The following is a 15,809-nucleotide window of genomic DNA, read 5'->3' on the forward strand; positions in this document are numbered from 1 at the left end:
TTTCAACACCCCCCCTCCAAAAAAATGGAGAGAACAGCCCGGGTCACACACTGGTAATAACCTTGGCAGCACATTCCTCTGCTTCTACCACTGCCAATACTAATGAAACAAAACTAGGCACAAGAGGTTTCTTAGAAACATGGTGTTAATGCAGCCTGGCTAGAACGATCAGTAATGCTTGTACTAATTATCCCTGAGTAGATTAGACCGCAGAGTGCCAAGCCAGCCCAACAGCCTTTTCTGTGCATGCTCTGCTTGGTGACCACGCTTCTCAGTTCAGAGTGATAGGGAAAGGTTGACCCCAACACAAACAGGAACGAGTTTGGTAAGACAATCACCACTGAAGCACCTTGAAGACAAGACCGATTAAGAAAATAAGATCAAGCAATACATCAAAGCAATGTACATTAAAAGAAAAAAAAAAATCAAACAATACATAAAAAGTATGTATATAAGTAAGAGACAAACTGAAATACACCCATGAAAATCCCAATTTTGCTTTTGATTTGAAACGATGCAAATTACTCTATTGCATAGAGTAAATGAAGAATATGAAAAAGAGAACAAAAGGGATGATCTCTACACAACAGCAGTTCAGCTTTCTAGTGCCAGCCCTTTATACAGAATATTACAGTGGCTTTTATGGCCTCATATGCATGTGTAAATTAGGAGAGTTACACTTCATCTAGAGCAGAAAGATGAGTATGCACTTGTAGTTCTCAATAATACTACATTTGTACAGCCTCTGTTATTCCCTTGCCTAGGAGGTAGAAGACTGTGGTTCTATTTTGCTTTTCTAAAAGGGAAACAAAAGAATATTGTAGTATTATATTGCTCAGCGATTCATTTTAAATACAGAGTCATTACTTTGGGTTTCAAACAGTTTGCATGACAACCTAAAACTTGGAAAATTTACTTATTTTTTCTACCACCTAGAAAGAAGATACCTCACTAATTTCCCATTAAAAAAAAATTGAATTGGAAAGAGCAAAAGGCTAGATATGCTGTGCAAGGTCGTATGAAAAACTGAGGTCCACATGTATCTCAATGCAATTTGCAGGTTATTATTTTTAAAGGAATAAAATTACACTAAAATTACTATTTTTGCTATTTTTCTTTCAAAATCAATAATCCTCATGAGATGATAGAGATGTAGCTATTCCAAGTTATATGTGCTTTTAAAACTGCCTTTTTTAAGGTGAATTAACTAGTGAAAAAAATCTTAATTTATGCTTCCATAAATATTAGTTTCTTTAAAGAAAAACATGCTTCAACATATGAAAGTTTATCGCAAGAGATACTATTTTCTCCTTAGAAACAGAAGTCAGTAACAACCTATTTTCTCCTGAATTAATCTCACCTTTACATTAGAGAGGAAAATGAGAAAAGTCTCACAGCTAAATCAACATAAACAGCAAGTGATGCATCCCCATTTGATAGTCTAAAATTAGGGGAAAATTACACCTCGAGACATACTTAATTTCATCCTTTCTAGACAAAGTGTAAAATCAGAATCATTTCATCTTCCTCCTTGCCTCCCAACCCCCCCCCCAAAAAAAAAAAAAAAAGAAAAAAGAAAAAAAGAAAAAAAGCTATTTCCATACAGACTGTCATTAGTACCTGCAATACTTTCTTCTTCACCCAGGAACAAGAAGGGTTCATGCACTCACTGGGATGTGGAGACCTCAGGTTCAGCTCCTTTTCTCCCCAAGACAGTTGTACAAACTACTGTGAGCATGCATCTCACCACAGATTTCCCTTAATCTCTCTTACAGCACTGAAAGGAACAGCAAAACAATTCTCTGGCTTAATGACCCAAGCGCTCGCTTGGGATGCAGACAGTTGGGTTTTAATCCTTTTTCCAGTGGATGTTTTATTTTCTCAGAGTGGAACAACTTCAGCTGTAGAAAGAGACACTGAAAGTCCACATAATTAAGCTACTACGATCACCAGCATAAATCTTCATGGGAAGTTAAATACTGAACCGAAGATTGAATTACCTTGATTAAGGTGATTCATTTAAGGCAGATTTAATGCTTACTGACACAATGACAAAACAGAAAAAACACAGGACTTCCATATCCACTGCTGCTTTTTCCAGTGCCTTTTAAAAACACTGTGTGGAGAGAAAAACAAAAAGCACAGAGATAAATACAAAGTCTTTATTACCCCTAGCCAGTGTTTGTAGGTCCTTGCTGGCTTACCTCCAGAAGTTGTCTTAGAAAGACAAAATGAGAATGTAAAACACTTTACCAAGAACATGCATAAAATCACAGTCCCCTGAGAACAACTCGACTGATCAGCAGCACACATACCTTATACTTGCTAGGCTTAACCAGCAAGCCCCACACTCTCTCGAGCTTTCTCTGCTACCTTTCTGGTTTATGCTCACTGCCGCTCTTTATTTTTTTTCCCCTCCTCAGATAAATCTTTTTTTTCCTCCATCAGCCACTAATCGATGATCCAGCCCCAGTATCTTTGTGGTCTGTTTTACCTGTCCTCAAAGGGTATTTTCCCCTGTTTTGGGCTTACTACGCTAATTGGCATTGCCTGAGCAGCAGCTGCTGTTGTTTCAGCTACCACAGAAGCTCTAAGACCAGTGTCCCTTTACTGAAGGGTATCTACTGCGTTTGTTAATTTTTACCAGATCTTTTTTCATGGAAGCCATTAACACTCCTCTGTATTCCAACAGTATAATTTCCAATGTATATTTTAATAACAAAGTTCAATACTGCCTTTATAATTCACAAGGTCTTGTTGCTAGAGAAATAAAAATACAGCAAGTATTTATGTAAGACCACTTCGGACAGATTTCTTCTTATAAACTCGATATGCTGAATAAAAGGGGAAAAAAAGTCTGCTAAAGCTTTTTTTCCCTAAGCACTGCACAAACCAAATGCTACTTTGTTCACAGAGCGTCGCCTCTAAGACGCCCAAACTCATTTACCTTAATGAAAATCAGGTTCCTTCTCTAAAAACAAAATACGGTTTGGTAACAAGTTTGGTTCAAGTTTAGGCTTTTCAGTCAACGCAGTCACTGAAGACCAGAGTGCTCTGATACTGGCAATGCCAATTCCAAACCAACCCTGCTAAGTGAAGAATTTGGTCTGCCTCCCAGGGCAGAAAGCCCCATCCTGCTACCAGTTTAACCCACTCTGCCTCCTTCCCCTAAGTGAAAGGGTGATACAGGAGACTAAAAAAATATGGAAGGAGGGGGAAAGAAAGTGCTACCAAATCAGAAGTCAGAAATGAGCTGGGTTTTATTTTTATTATTACTATTGAAAATCACTTTGAAAAACCTTGAAAATCTCTTGAAAAATCTCCTTGAAAATCTCTTCTAAAAACAAACAAAAAGTTCTGCTAATCCAGTCAGTTCCTAGGATACTAGTCCACCTCTTCCTGTATTCTTTCCTATAATCACTGAATGAAGGATTGCAATTTATGGTTTTATTAATCCTATAAGAACTGTGAGAACAGTTTATTAGCAATACAATTGCTATTTTTCTTAACTTTGTGAAGAATTTCAAAGTGCTTTAGAGACGTGTTAAGTAATCCTCACAGCCCTATCAATCACAGCTCGTATAGGAAGTTCTTCAACCATTTTGGAAGTGAAATATTCTAAATGTCATAGTAGATGACACAATATATCAAAATTAAGAATATATGGTATTTAAAAATTTAAATACACATATGTGAAATATAGATGACGTGAGTCAACACAATTCTTCTTGTTCTCACCTACTCAACTCTTCCATAGCAGTTTTTCTATTTTGATGCTCTTCAAAACCTTCCTTAAACGTCAGAACACCTCTTCAAACTTCTGTTCTCCAGCACTTTCTCCTCACCAGATCTCTAGTTCAATTCCAGTGAGCAAAGAGCCATTTGCTTGATCCAGTTTCCTCCTCCTTTGTTTTTCCTCAAACGTGCTGACCGTTGTATTCTCCATCTACTGCTGTGGTTTTCCTTTCATCATAATTCAATCACTATACTTGATCCTTCTGGTCTTAATCACCCATCAGCATTGAAATTTCTCCACTTACCAGTAATCTCCTCCCCAAAGCCTTCCCCCATTTTTTCAATGAGATGAGTGATTGCCTTCCTGCCTCACATTCCCTGTGTGCTTAGCTCTTCTGCTGCGCTCTCCAAGTGCAAGGTCACCCTCGTCATCTCCCAGCACTGGCTTGCACCCCACATCCATTTCCTCTGCTGCTACCTCCACGCTGGGTGAACATGTCTGGCATGGATGCTATGGTGAGGCTGACTTCTTACACTATGAACTACGTTTTTGTTTGTTTGTTTGTTTTCCCTCCCTCTGGCTCCACTGCCTCAATAATCCTGTTCAGAAGATGGGCACAGCTGAAGTTCAACATGCTTGGAAGAGCCAGAACTGAACCGAAGTAACGTGCAGGCTGGAGTGCTAGCCAATACCACAGATCTGCATTAATGCTTTTAAAAGTCTGGTCCATGGAACTGATCGTCTGAAAGATTTTCAAAGATAGCTTGTAAAACAACCACAAAGAAGGTTTCGATTTGCATATACACAAAGGCAATGAAACAAACTATTATTTTTCTTCACTCCATTCCACATTTGAAATATAACCTCATTTTATTGGGCTGTAAACCAGGAATGAAAGCACAGAAGAGAAGACTTCAGGGTTTTTTCCTCCTAACAAAATAAAAAGTGGTAATTCTTTCAACTTTTTCCTCTAATTGTAGATAACATGGTAGTGTGCCTTATACTAAATATAAGTTCAAATCAGTATTTCCCAACACTTCAAAAACCAGTGTAGATGTCAACACTTATTTCTGGAAGACCTATATGTCTTCTGAAAGATTATCTATTCATCTACTTATTGACTATCCCTGCCCTGCTTAGACTGAAGATCTAAGAGGATTACAGAACCTGGTGGCATGGCTGAAGGCTTGTTAACTTCATAAGGCTATGGACTTAAAACTGTGTTAAATTAAACAGGTTTTGAAAATGGCTTAGCTCTGCCAGCGTGGATAAGGTTTAAGAGTCTCCTCTCAGATCTTTATCTTGCTCGTGAAAAAGATGACAACGTCAGTGCCCTGCTAGCTCACATATACAAACAAGGGAAGACCCATGACGAGTTCATTTTCTTGTAGCAAGCTCTGAGCTTCAGAATAAAAGCTTCATCTTTACTCCAAGGCATTACCAAAGCACACCGAATTCATTTTTGCTGGATTTGTTTAAAATAAGCTTCTCCAATAGCTATGACCTACGTACGCCAAGGCAGACGCATCTGATTCTCTCTCAATACTTCTCATCTCAACATTTAAATCAGTCAAAAGTGCCTCAGTTTTTCACTGATTTTTGATATAGATAAAATGTAGACTGTAAAGTAAAGAATTAAGAACATGCTCATGGAGAATAATTGAAGATACTTGTTTCAATTAATTCATTATCGATCCTCTCACACGTCTGTGCAAGTAAAACCACATTCCTTCTCTTTCATCCAGAGGCATGAAAGTTGGGTAGGAGTGGGTAATCTTAGTCTGTAACCAGAGATTTTCAAAAGCTTGTCTTGTAGAATTGCAGTTCACACAAGATAAAACAGTGCTTTAGTTCTTCAAAAAGCTTTTAATGTACACGTAGATTTTGAAAGTTCAGGTACTGAGAAAAGAAAACCAGGAGATGGAATATATACATCTTTCCTTTATAAAAATGAGAACAGAATTACCTCACCTTATTGAAATGCTCGTGATATGAACAAAACTCATTTTATTAACAAAGACACACTGCAGACTTAAAGCTGTTGGGTTTGAGTGCTTCATTTGTTATGAAATTCAACAGAACACTCACGGATGCCTACCTTTCATTTTTTAATGAAAATTTGAAGTTCTGTGCAACACTGGTGGCACTCGGCCACTTTTGAGATGAGGAGAATGATATCTGTATTAATTTTTAAGCATCATTCAAATGTTTGCCTTTGATCAAAATGCATTTATGATTAATAGCATCCTTCTCAGCTAGAAATTGTAAAATGATACTTTCTACATTTACTAAAAGCAAAAATGGACGGCCTATATTCAGCTCTGAAGAATCATGCCAATGTGAAAGATGAAAAACAGTTCAACCCCATCAACCCCATATCAGAACTTTTATTTCAAAAGCAAAAAAAAGAACACTACACCCACAAATTCACACCATATTTTTAATTATATGTGGAAGGCATAATATACATGTATCAGCCCTGTTTCAAACAAAATCGTTGTGCAAAAGAAACAGCAGCAAAGAGAATCGTGCACCCATTTTGAGAAGAGACACTCTCATGGGTTCCGTTACTTACACTTGGAGAGTTTAAGTGCTTACAATGTAGATGGAAGGAAAATTAATCAAGGGCTGAATGAGGTAGACATGAAGACCCAGACAAGAAATTCCATTACTTAAAATTCTAAAGGGTTCATACTATGCTACAGAAGCTTGACTTTGGATCATAAAATCACATGCTTGAGTGTCACAAGAAATGTCAAATGAGTGCCAGTCATGAGCTTCTAAGGGTACACGGGTAAATGATTTCCACAGTGGATTGCTCATACGTGCCAAAGCTCATTTTCAGATATCTAGCAGGCTCAGATTCCTACACACTTCGGCAATGGTGTCTGTTTTTTCCCCCCATCAACTGTAGAGCTCAAACAAGTACATGTACCATGCAGACTGACTTGTGTTTCACAGGCAGAAAGTACACCTCGTGTTCATTACTAAAACCAGGAAGCCTGAGAGATGTGCTATGGACCTGTACAAACAGAAAGGAGTACGATGTCCTTAGCTCTTGCCCAGTCTTAATCCTCTCCCAGGGATATCTAATTTTTCATGGCTTAACTCACAGAAGAGATACAGCAGAAAATAAGTTAGTTTGTAAGCAAGTACCCCTAAGAAAATTGAAGCTGATTATGTGGATGCTCTAGAAGAGCATCTTCCTGAGTCCTGACAACTTCCTCTCATTTAAGAGGTTTCAGAAGTGGAAGAAAAGGCTTAATTTGCCTTTGCACTGACCAAAACCAGGTAGAGGCTTCAAGTCCAAGCTGTGTACAGCCCTGGCAATACTGATGGGATGAGGACCAAGGAAAGCAGTCGTTCAGGCACTCTCAGTGCAGCAAGGCTCTGACTTGGACCAGCCCCACTGTCCGACGATCGAACAGCTGACTGCTGCCATCTCCCCCTCCGTACCAGGATGCTGTTTGCACAGACAGCGCTGTGCCCAAGACTTCTGTCAAGACATAATCTTCTCCTGCCAGCACTGCTGGGCCAGAATTTGACAGATCAGTAACCAAAAGAGAGCAAAAGAACTTCTAAAATAATATTGCTATTGCCTCCTTACCTTAAGGCTTCAGTTCTGGACCGCAGACATTGAGGTATAACTGAAGTCCACCAATTACACAGAACGGCAGCACAGCGCTCGTAAAGCAGGCACATCATCGCTAAGAAGCTATCTTTGAAGCTCCTCTGTCAGACAGGTTTTCTTTTCCCCTCTCAAATCTATAGGAAGGTGGAAATCTATAAATAACACGCTACATCGCCATTCTTCAGTATTCTGAACACATTCCAGAGCCAAGGCATCTATTAGTTTGTCAAGACACGTCAGACAGGGTGAAGTGATCTTCATGAGCTTGGAAGGTGAGGAATGAAGCAAGTGCAGAGCAGAGTACTTTCCCCGAATGAGCAATGCTGCCACTTCAGGGCTGCTTACTTCCTGAAATTAACCCAGCTCACCTCAAAGCAGGCATTCTTGGTCCAAAAAGCTGCTCTTAAAAAGATCCCATTGGTGATATGGAGAGAAAAGCAAAGAAATTAACATAATATAACCAACCCAAGAATTCACTGCTTGTTTTCTGAGATTAAGCTTTCCTGTCTAAGAAAGAGGCACCCGATTGGAACTGAGGCACAGCAGATGCATGCTTTCCTTTGTGCACACAGGAAAAAGATGCATGGATGGACAGAGCTGACCAGGTGATATTTCAGCTTGAATTACTGAGACACGTTCTTATCCACACTACAGTGTGTATATAGTCAGTGATTTAAAGGAGGAGGAGGAAGAAGAAAAAAGTGCTTACAACCGAAGGAAGCTAACCAGTTCAGCAGTACTAACCTGTGCCTTATGCTATTCGTTCATTTAGCAGATAGTCATAAATACCATGAGTCCCTGCAGTCCAGATACTTGAACAGGGCATTTTCTTTCTTATTACTTAGTTTATTGTCCTTATGCTTGACACAGTCAAGGACAAGTTAGGCATGAGAAGGAAGCAAGATACATCTTCTTCTTGGAAGTAGTACACTATATAAGATCAGAGGAGATGACATTCGAATAAAGTCAGCGATGGAGCCAAAGGAAAGACTGATGAAGGTGCTAAGCAGATGCTAAGGAGGAGGCACTGCAAGGGGAATTCTGCTGAAAGACAAACACAACACTGAGAGTTCCCAGCCTTATTCTTACAGCTGTGGTTTCAGGCCTGCTGCTCTCTGCAGTTCCTATGTGCACGTGAAACACAGGTAAGAAGAAGAAATACCACCTGAAAGCCATTTTACTCAGGTAAATGAGGGGAAAAGAAGGATTTCCAGCTGAGCCCCATTACAATCACCCTCTGCAGCTCCTCCTACCTTACACTGCACCTGTTAAGCCACTGAACAAGTGGCTTTCCAACCACAAAAAACTGGGCACAATGCAGAGAGAAACACAGCATTAGCACGGCTGTCACTTTTTTAACCAGACCCCAGACCACCTATGTAAAGCAACTGGATTAGCATTTGATTCCTATGGTACTAGGAAAAAAAAATTATTCTCCACAAAAAAGACTGGTGCCCTTTATGAGCCCATTAAAAATCCAGGCTTTGAACCTGCTTTTTGTGCAGAAGTTTAAGTTCTTTGAATGATCAAAGCGATAACCTGTAACCCACTGGCAAACTGCAGTGGAGAAGGACACTGTTTTATTTCTATAAGCTGTTTTAAACGAATCTACAGAGATGGATGAACACTGATCTTAAACCAGGAAATGAAGGGAAATGGAGGGAGTCCCCTCTTCCTCCTGAAAACAAAGCCATTACGCAACGCTGTCTTCCATTAATATGAAAAAAATAAAAGGGCATCAAAAAACAAGTTAAAAGGATTAAGTACCACCCTTAAAAACTAGAAAACAAATTGACAGTTCTTAAGTCAACCTACTTCAACACCTATTTTTTTTTTTTTTAAGTAAGGGGATTACACTAGTTTCTCCCTATTTCACCAAGCAGATCACTGTTAGCTTGCAGTGAAAGATTGCTACCAAGGTTCAAGGTGCAGAATTAAGCATTTCAGTACTGCCAGCATCACTCAGATCAAAACACACTCAAATCCACACACAGGTTTTCCAGTTGGACACAAAGAAGCACGGAAAGGCAGCTTCCAGCTATTTGTAAGTGTCTGGCTTTTCTTCACTGAGGCATTTACGTGCCTGCCTATCTAACGTCCAACGACAAAATGAAATCTTTTTAACAACTCAGCACTAGGCACCGGCCCATCACTGCTGCAGGAAATGGATTATGAACAGCTCTTTAGTGATCTGGAAGTCAACTATTTAAAGAGTGAACAGTGGTTATCTACTGACCTCAGCCGAGACTGTGGACCCATTGTAAAACACACTATACATACATCCAAAATCAAAAGTCAATCCATGCCCTGAAGAGTATACAGTTTAACCAGCACGTCAGACAAAGGAGGTACTATCAGTCATATCTGCAGATGGGAAGCAGGCACAAAGAGCTCTGCATGACTCTGTGCAAGGTTATAATAGAGGTCTGTGGCAGAGCCAGGAACCAAGCCCGGAAGCCCTGAATCCTACACCCATGTCTTTAGATGCAGAGACAATTCCTCCCATTGCTTAGCCTCCTCTTTACTTAATTAGCTCGCTGCCAGAGGAAACACATTAGCCATGAGAGGCAGTCTGTTTTCCTTTTATATTTATCATCACCATTAAATTTTATCTAGCTGAACATAGGATACAGGAGTGTTACAGAGGGGTGATTAAAATTGTACAAACAATTGTAGATGTAAAACCAGAATTTGTTATTTCAGAAAGTGCGAGAGGAACCAAAAGAGCATATACATCATTTAGAAATAATTCAAAACATTTTCTGATGATCGCTCCCAAATACAAACAGGTGCCTACCTCCACAATCAACATATGAAAGCTCTTAATTTGAGAAGCTGCACCTTGCTGTTCCTTACCTTTATAAGAAAGAATACATGCAGGAATGCATAATTAGAACTAAACAGACAACAATAAAATTGACTTTTTTTTTTTTTAAAGAAAAAAAAAAAAAGGAAGAAGCAAGTTGTGCAAATACAGTCCTCAATATCAGGTATCATCAGGTAATGACTTTCTAACCTAGAAGCACAAATACCCATCATGACACTAACGGCCCTTAGCAGCACGTTTCCACAGTTTTTTGGGAAGCAGCATACTTTATAATCTGACCTATCATCACAACGTGAGCTTCTCCTAAGAGTACCTGACCAGCAGATGTTTACCAACATCCCATTTCTAGGCACCTGCTCTCGTTCAGAGCCCAGTTAAACACTTGTTTGAATCGACACCTTGGGTGCTGAGTTCCAATACCGCCGCTGGGAAAAGAGGACCTGGATCCATCTTTTTTCCTTCTTGGCATTAAAGCTGCTCTAGCAGCTCCCAAGAAAGCCTACTGGACCGCAAATGACCACTGTGGCTGCAGCAGTACAAAAACAGGACTTCCCAATTTTGCTGCTACTTTCCTGGGTTGCACCAACCAGCCTGAGAATGGAAGTGTATTGTTACAATGCAATACAACACAGCTCGGCATTAGTAGAAACCCAGGGAACAAGCTTCTGTTTGTGGGTTTTCCTTTTCTCCTCAGTTTAAAAGAATTTATTGCAAACATCTGAGACATTGGTGGTTCTGAAGAGAAGATGTTTTAGGAATGCACAGAGCTAGAATTTATTAAAGCAGTGAGAAAGCTCCCACAAACATCAAAATGAGTGTCTTCTACTAGACTGTAATGTCCCTCTGCCTACTTGTTCATTTCAAGGAGACTTGCAAGTGACAAAGTGTTGGTTTTCCAGATTAGAAACAAAAAAAAAAGCTTTAAGACTTTTCCATTGTCTGCACTGCAAGATTTCTCTGTAAGATTTCTCACTGCCATATAGTACAATACACTCAAATTACACCATCAACACTCATTCAGCATAAGCATCAACTCTAGTAGGCTTGGGCAATTTTTGAGCTATTCACACTCTTCCTGTTGGAAAGGACAAAATCTTTGAATCCTTTACTTATCTCTTCCAGCCTACGCTTGGTCCAGAAAACAGCTGAAAACATTATGGAAAACAAAAGAAAGATAAAACATTCTGAACAGCAATAAGATTTCAGACTATCTGCACAACCCCAGTCTGGATTCTGCTGAGAAGGCAGCCTTAACTTGTGAAACTACTCGGGCCATAAGGAAACTAGCAGAATCTGTATGTCTTCGGCACATACAAATTCAAGAGGGGGGAAGAAAAAATTAAATATATATCAATTGGAACATTCTTCAACATTTCCTAACTTATGCACACCACTAAGCTTATGACTCCTGCAATAACCATACTCTTGTGAAACTGCCAGAAGGAACTTAAGATAATACCCACTTGACATACTTTGTGGAACTGACAAGATACGTAAGAATAGGTATTGGAAAGCGAGCACCCTCAAGTTTTCATGCATTCTCTTTAAGGAAACGAGGCTCACATCATCACACAGCCCCTTCCTTAACAGAGCCCAGGAACTTGCTCCTGATGACCAGACCCTAGCAGATTTAACAGCACGCTGCAGTTCTGACAGCTCTTCCAAACTGTCAACCTAGCTGGAGGTTTTCACCCCAAAAAAATAAATAAACCAAATAGGTAGTGAATTAGCATCTACACCAAAGGGAAAGCTGCAGCATGAGCTCAGCCATTATTTGTTCTCCCAGGCAAGCTGGCTGCTCAGGACAGAGGAGCTGGGCAGGCAGCAAACAGTTTCCACCAGGTAGAGCACTATGCTGCCTTTGTCCAACTGGTAGCCAGGGAAAGGTACAGAGGGTTTTCTGCATCAAAACAGATCAGAACAGAAAGAGGTTAAGAACTTGCAGTGAGCAATTGCAGTTGTAGTGGTGAGAGACTATACAGGTTATAGAAAGAAACAGGATTACTGCAGTGGGTGAGATAAAAGGTGCAGGACACGTTAACCCTGCCAGCCCCCAGCTTCATTACTTTTAAGACACAAGGAACCATTTGTTTGTTTATTGCCACATGTCACCACGTACACACAGAGAACACAGCATAGGTAGTACCCTGAAATAACACGGCTGGCAGTCTCCTAGTCATTGATAGAGTTCAGGAAATCACGCTGCAGTACATGCTGAATTAACCTTTTCTGAAAATTACGGCATCCTCTGAAAGGGCATTTATGAGTTTAGTATAACTTCAGGGTATAAGCAGAATGTTTATGACTTGACAGCCTTCATCCACATTCACTTCATTTAATGTAACAGCAACTTTCATTTATTCCCCTTCATTGTTTCCCTTCAACAAAATTAGTTTAGGAAATCTGACTCTGCCACTCATCTAGAAACAGATTTTCCTTCCCAGCTCCCAGAGAGAAACTGTATTTGAAACCATCTTTAAGGTGTAGTTAAAGAAACAAACAGGGCATTCACTTCAACGTTGCCCATTCAATTAGCATTCTGAGCATGTTTTTATAAACCCTTTTCACATAGAAGAGGGAAAAATTGTTCTTATCTCTCCATTCTTATCCCTGAGAGTAGGCTCATGTTCTTCAAAATACTGCCTTCCTAGTAAAAAAGACTCTAGACTAAGCGGACAAAAGATGAGAAGATCATCTTTCCCTGTCTCCCAAAGGAAAGAAGACAGGAGAATGCCTGTGTTACCCTACGCAACTTTGAAACCCCAGAAACAAAGATGCATTCAGACTTACTGTAAAATGCTGACATTTACCCCCAATATAGACCAAGTATCAGTTAATTGCATGAGGAATCCACATGGTCACAATTTAATGGCACGTGGTGTAACAGAGCTAATGAATGGAGGCAACATTCCATATGTTATCACTTTCCACTCTGTACAACATCTGGAAATGCAAATGTTGCACAACAGGATATTGTGGAACATTTAAAAAAAAAAGAGATAATATTTCATATTCCATTTCACATTTTTTCTAATAAGACTTTGATAAACTCCAAAGTGCACTCATTCATATATGCGGTACATTGGTACACCAGCAGCCTTTCTGGAGGAGAAGCAGTCTTTGAAAATTGACAGTTATTTACAAAGGTCTACACGATAATAAACAAGCAAGTTACATGAACATTTTGCGTTGCTTCAAATTTAAGAGCTTTTGCAAATGCAAGATACCACAGCAAACTCCTTAGGGTTCTGGAAAAGACAGAACAATTTCTGATAGCGAAGCTTTCTTACAGCATTTTTTTATGGTTTATCTTCTGGAAGAAAAGATACATTATCTCCCCCCCCCCCTTACCAATCAGTATACATACACAGAACAAAACTCATTAACAGGATGTAGAATGATAGCTATTTTTTTTTTTTATTCTAGAGAAAAGAACCTAATGAGATTACCAATCAGAGAAAACAATGAAAACTTAAGACGCATATCTAAGATGTTTGAGAGAGATTCTAAACATATAAATACTTCTCAAGATGAATAAGCATAAGGTTTCCTTCATTTGATTTAGTTTACTTACCACTCAGGTATACCTTAAAATAAAGACTAGTCTTGCCAAATGCACATTTAAACCCTCTCCTTGTTCTTACGATTTCCTCCTTGTGAGGTTTAGAGAAACATCCTAAATCATTTCATAATTTTGTTTAATTTTAATTCAAAATAGGCAGGAATCCTAAAGTGGGCAGCAAGATCTTTTAGAGAAGCCAATGTACCTTGTCATTAGACAAAACAAAGAATGGTCAGCTGTCTCATAAATTGGTATTTCCTGATGAGAGGTCTGGAATAGATAATCATAAATGATTATAAAGCACAGTGGAGTCTACAGGTTGCATGGATCCCAGGAAGGAACATGAGCACAGACATAAGAATGTTTTCCTATCACAGCATGTGGATTTTCTAATCACTTCAAAAGAATCTTTTTTTTTTTTTTCTTCAAAGTAAAGGGCGAGGACTGAAAGTATAAATAAACTTTCATTGACTTCAACAAGAACAGTACTTCCTTGCTCGTGTTTAACATTCACTATATCTAGAGGAAGTTTACTGATAATTAGAATCATTACAGAAAGCGCAAGAACCAAAATAGAATCTCTAATAAGAAAGTATTATCCCTAGCTTATTGGTATTTACATAGCAGTAAACCAATACTGATAAGAATACCAATGCATGTCAGCAAGACATCCACAAGTCTCCAGAGTAACTCGTTTTGCTGTACTTACTGCCTGCCCTTAGCCTGAAGCAAGGGACATCAACTGTTTTGAGCCAGCAAGGGAAGAGATGGCAACAGGACTCAGTACTCACCCGAACAGGAGGGCTCCGCGCTTGCACCCTTTGCTGCTGTCCAACTTGAGAGCTCGGCAGCTCCTTCGAGCCACAATTAGTGACAGTGGTAATCGGGACCCTTAACGCGTTTGTGCCACCCGTCCCACCGCCAGTGCCAGGTTTCCGAGGCCTCTGCTTGATGCCATCCAGTAGTCTGACAAGCAAAATATTACTGGGGAGCTCATCGACGCTGCAGTCCACCAAAGTCCTGCACTCGGGGCACCGGAGCTCGTTGCGAGAGCTGACAATGCCCAGCAGACAGCGCTTGCAGAAGGTGTGCTGGCAGGGCAGGACTTTGGCAGAAGCATCAAGGCGCTCGAGGCACACAGGGCACTCCAGCAGATCCAGCAGAGCCGATTCATCCATTTTCTTCGTATCACTCAGCCGAAAAAAACAATCTTCGCAGAATTCGGGTGTTTTGAGCGCTCCAAGGCTATCATGTTACATCCATTCCTCTCCTGGCCGTGCTCTGAAATGTTTTGAGGGAAAAAGGCATTAGGAAGCTGAGAAAAGAGTCACTGGGACTATTTCATCTGGAGATAGTCCTACAAGGCGCAAAATAAAGCGCGTCTACGTTAACTCAGCATTCAGCTTTCAACAGATGGGAAAAAGAAAAATCACGACAGCACTAAGTAATAGCCGTGATGTACACTCACGTATCCGTTCACTTAAAGTATGGCCATAAATAAGGAGGGCTGGGGGTTTCAACCCCAAGTTCCCGAGCACTCCCACCCCCCGCAGCCGTGCCCTCAGCCCGCTCCCGCGCCGCCCCACAGGGCTGGCTCCCCGCGGCTCTCACCGCTCACATCTGCGCCCCCGGGGCGTTTAACTGCCACAACCTTTTTTTTTTTTTAAAAAAAAATTATTATTATTTTTTTTTGCCACGAGGAAAAGGCGGAGGTCCTTAAACCATATCTCGGGCCGAATAAAAAGAATATATTAAAAAAAAAAAATTAGAAATTTGGATTCTTCCTCTCTTCCTCCCCCCCCCACCCCAGCAGCGGGGACGGCAGCCGCCCGCGTCTGTCACGGCCCCGTGGCGGGGGGCGACCCGCCGCCCCCCCGAGCCCCCGCCTCACCGTGGGGCGCCGCAGCCGGCCCCAGGGGCCCCGCTTTGTTCCCGGGAGCCGCCGCCGGTGCCTCTCCCGCCGCGGCAGCGCCGAGGCTGCCGTCCCCTCCCTCCCTCGCCTTCCCTTCCCTCCTCTCCTCTCCCTTCCCCGCCCCGCCGCGCAGGGCTGACG

At 40.7% G+C, this 15,809-nt stretch overlaps 1 protein-coding gene across 1 annotated transcript in view; it reads right to left on the bottom strand.

Moving 5' to 3' along the window:
* The window catches only part of SH3RF1 (SH3 domain containing ring finger 1), an 86,686-nt gene extending 70,918 nt beyond the window's left edge, over positions 1-15,768 (bottom strand). Inside the window, exons 1-2 of the mRNA XM_084518333.1 lie at positions 15,648-15,768; positions 14,548-15,037 (exon numbers count right to left, since the gene is read on the bottom strand). Coding sequence (XP_084374459.1) covers positions 14,548-14,934 — 387 coding nt within the window. The 5' untranslated portion in view covers positions 14,935-15,037; positions 15,648-15,768. The remainder of the gene's footprint in view (positions 1-14,547; positions 15,038-15,647) is intronic.
* Between the last annotated feature and the right edge of the window lie 41 nt (positions 15,769-15,809).

Source organism: Aythya ferina (assembly GCF_964211825.1).
Source record: "Aythya ferina genome assembly, chromosome: 4".
Lineage (NCBI taxonomy): Eukaryota > Metazoa > Chordata > Aves > Anseriformes > Anatidae > Aythya > Aythya ferina.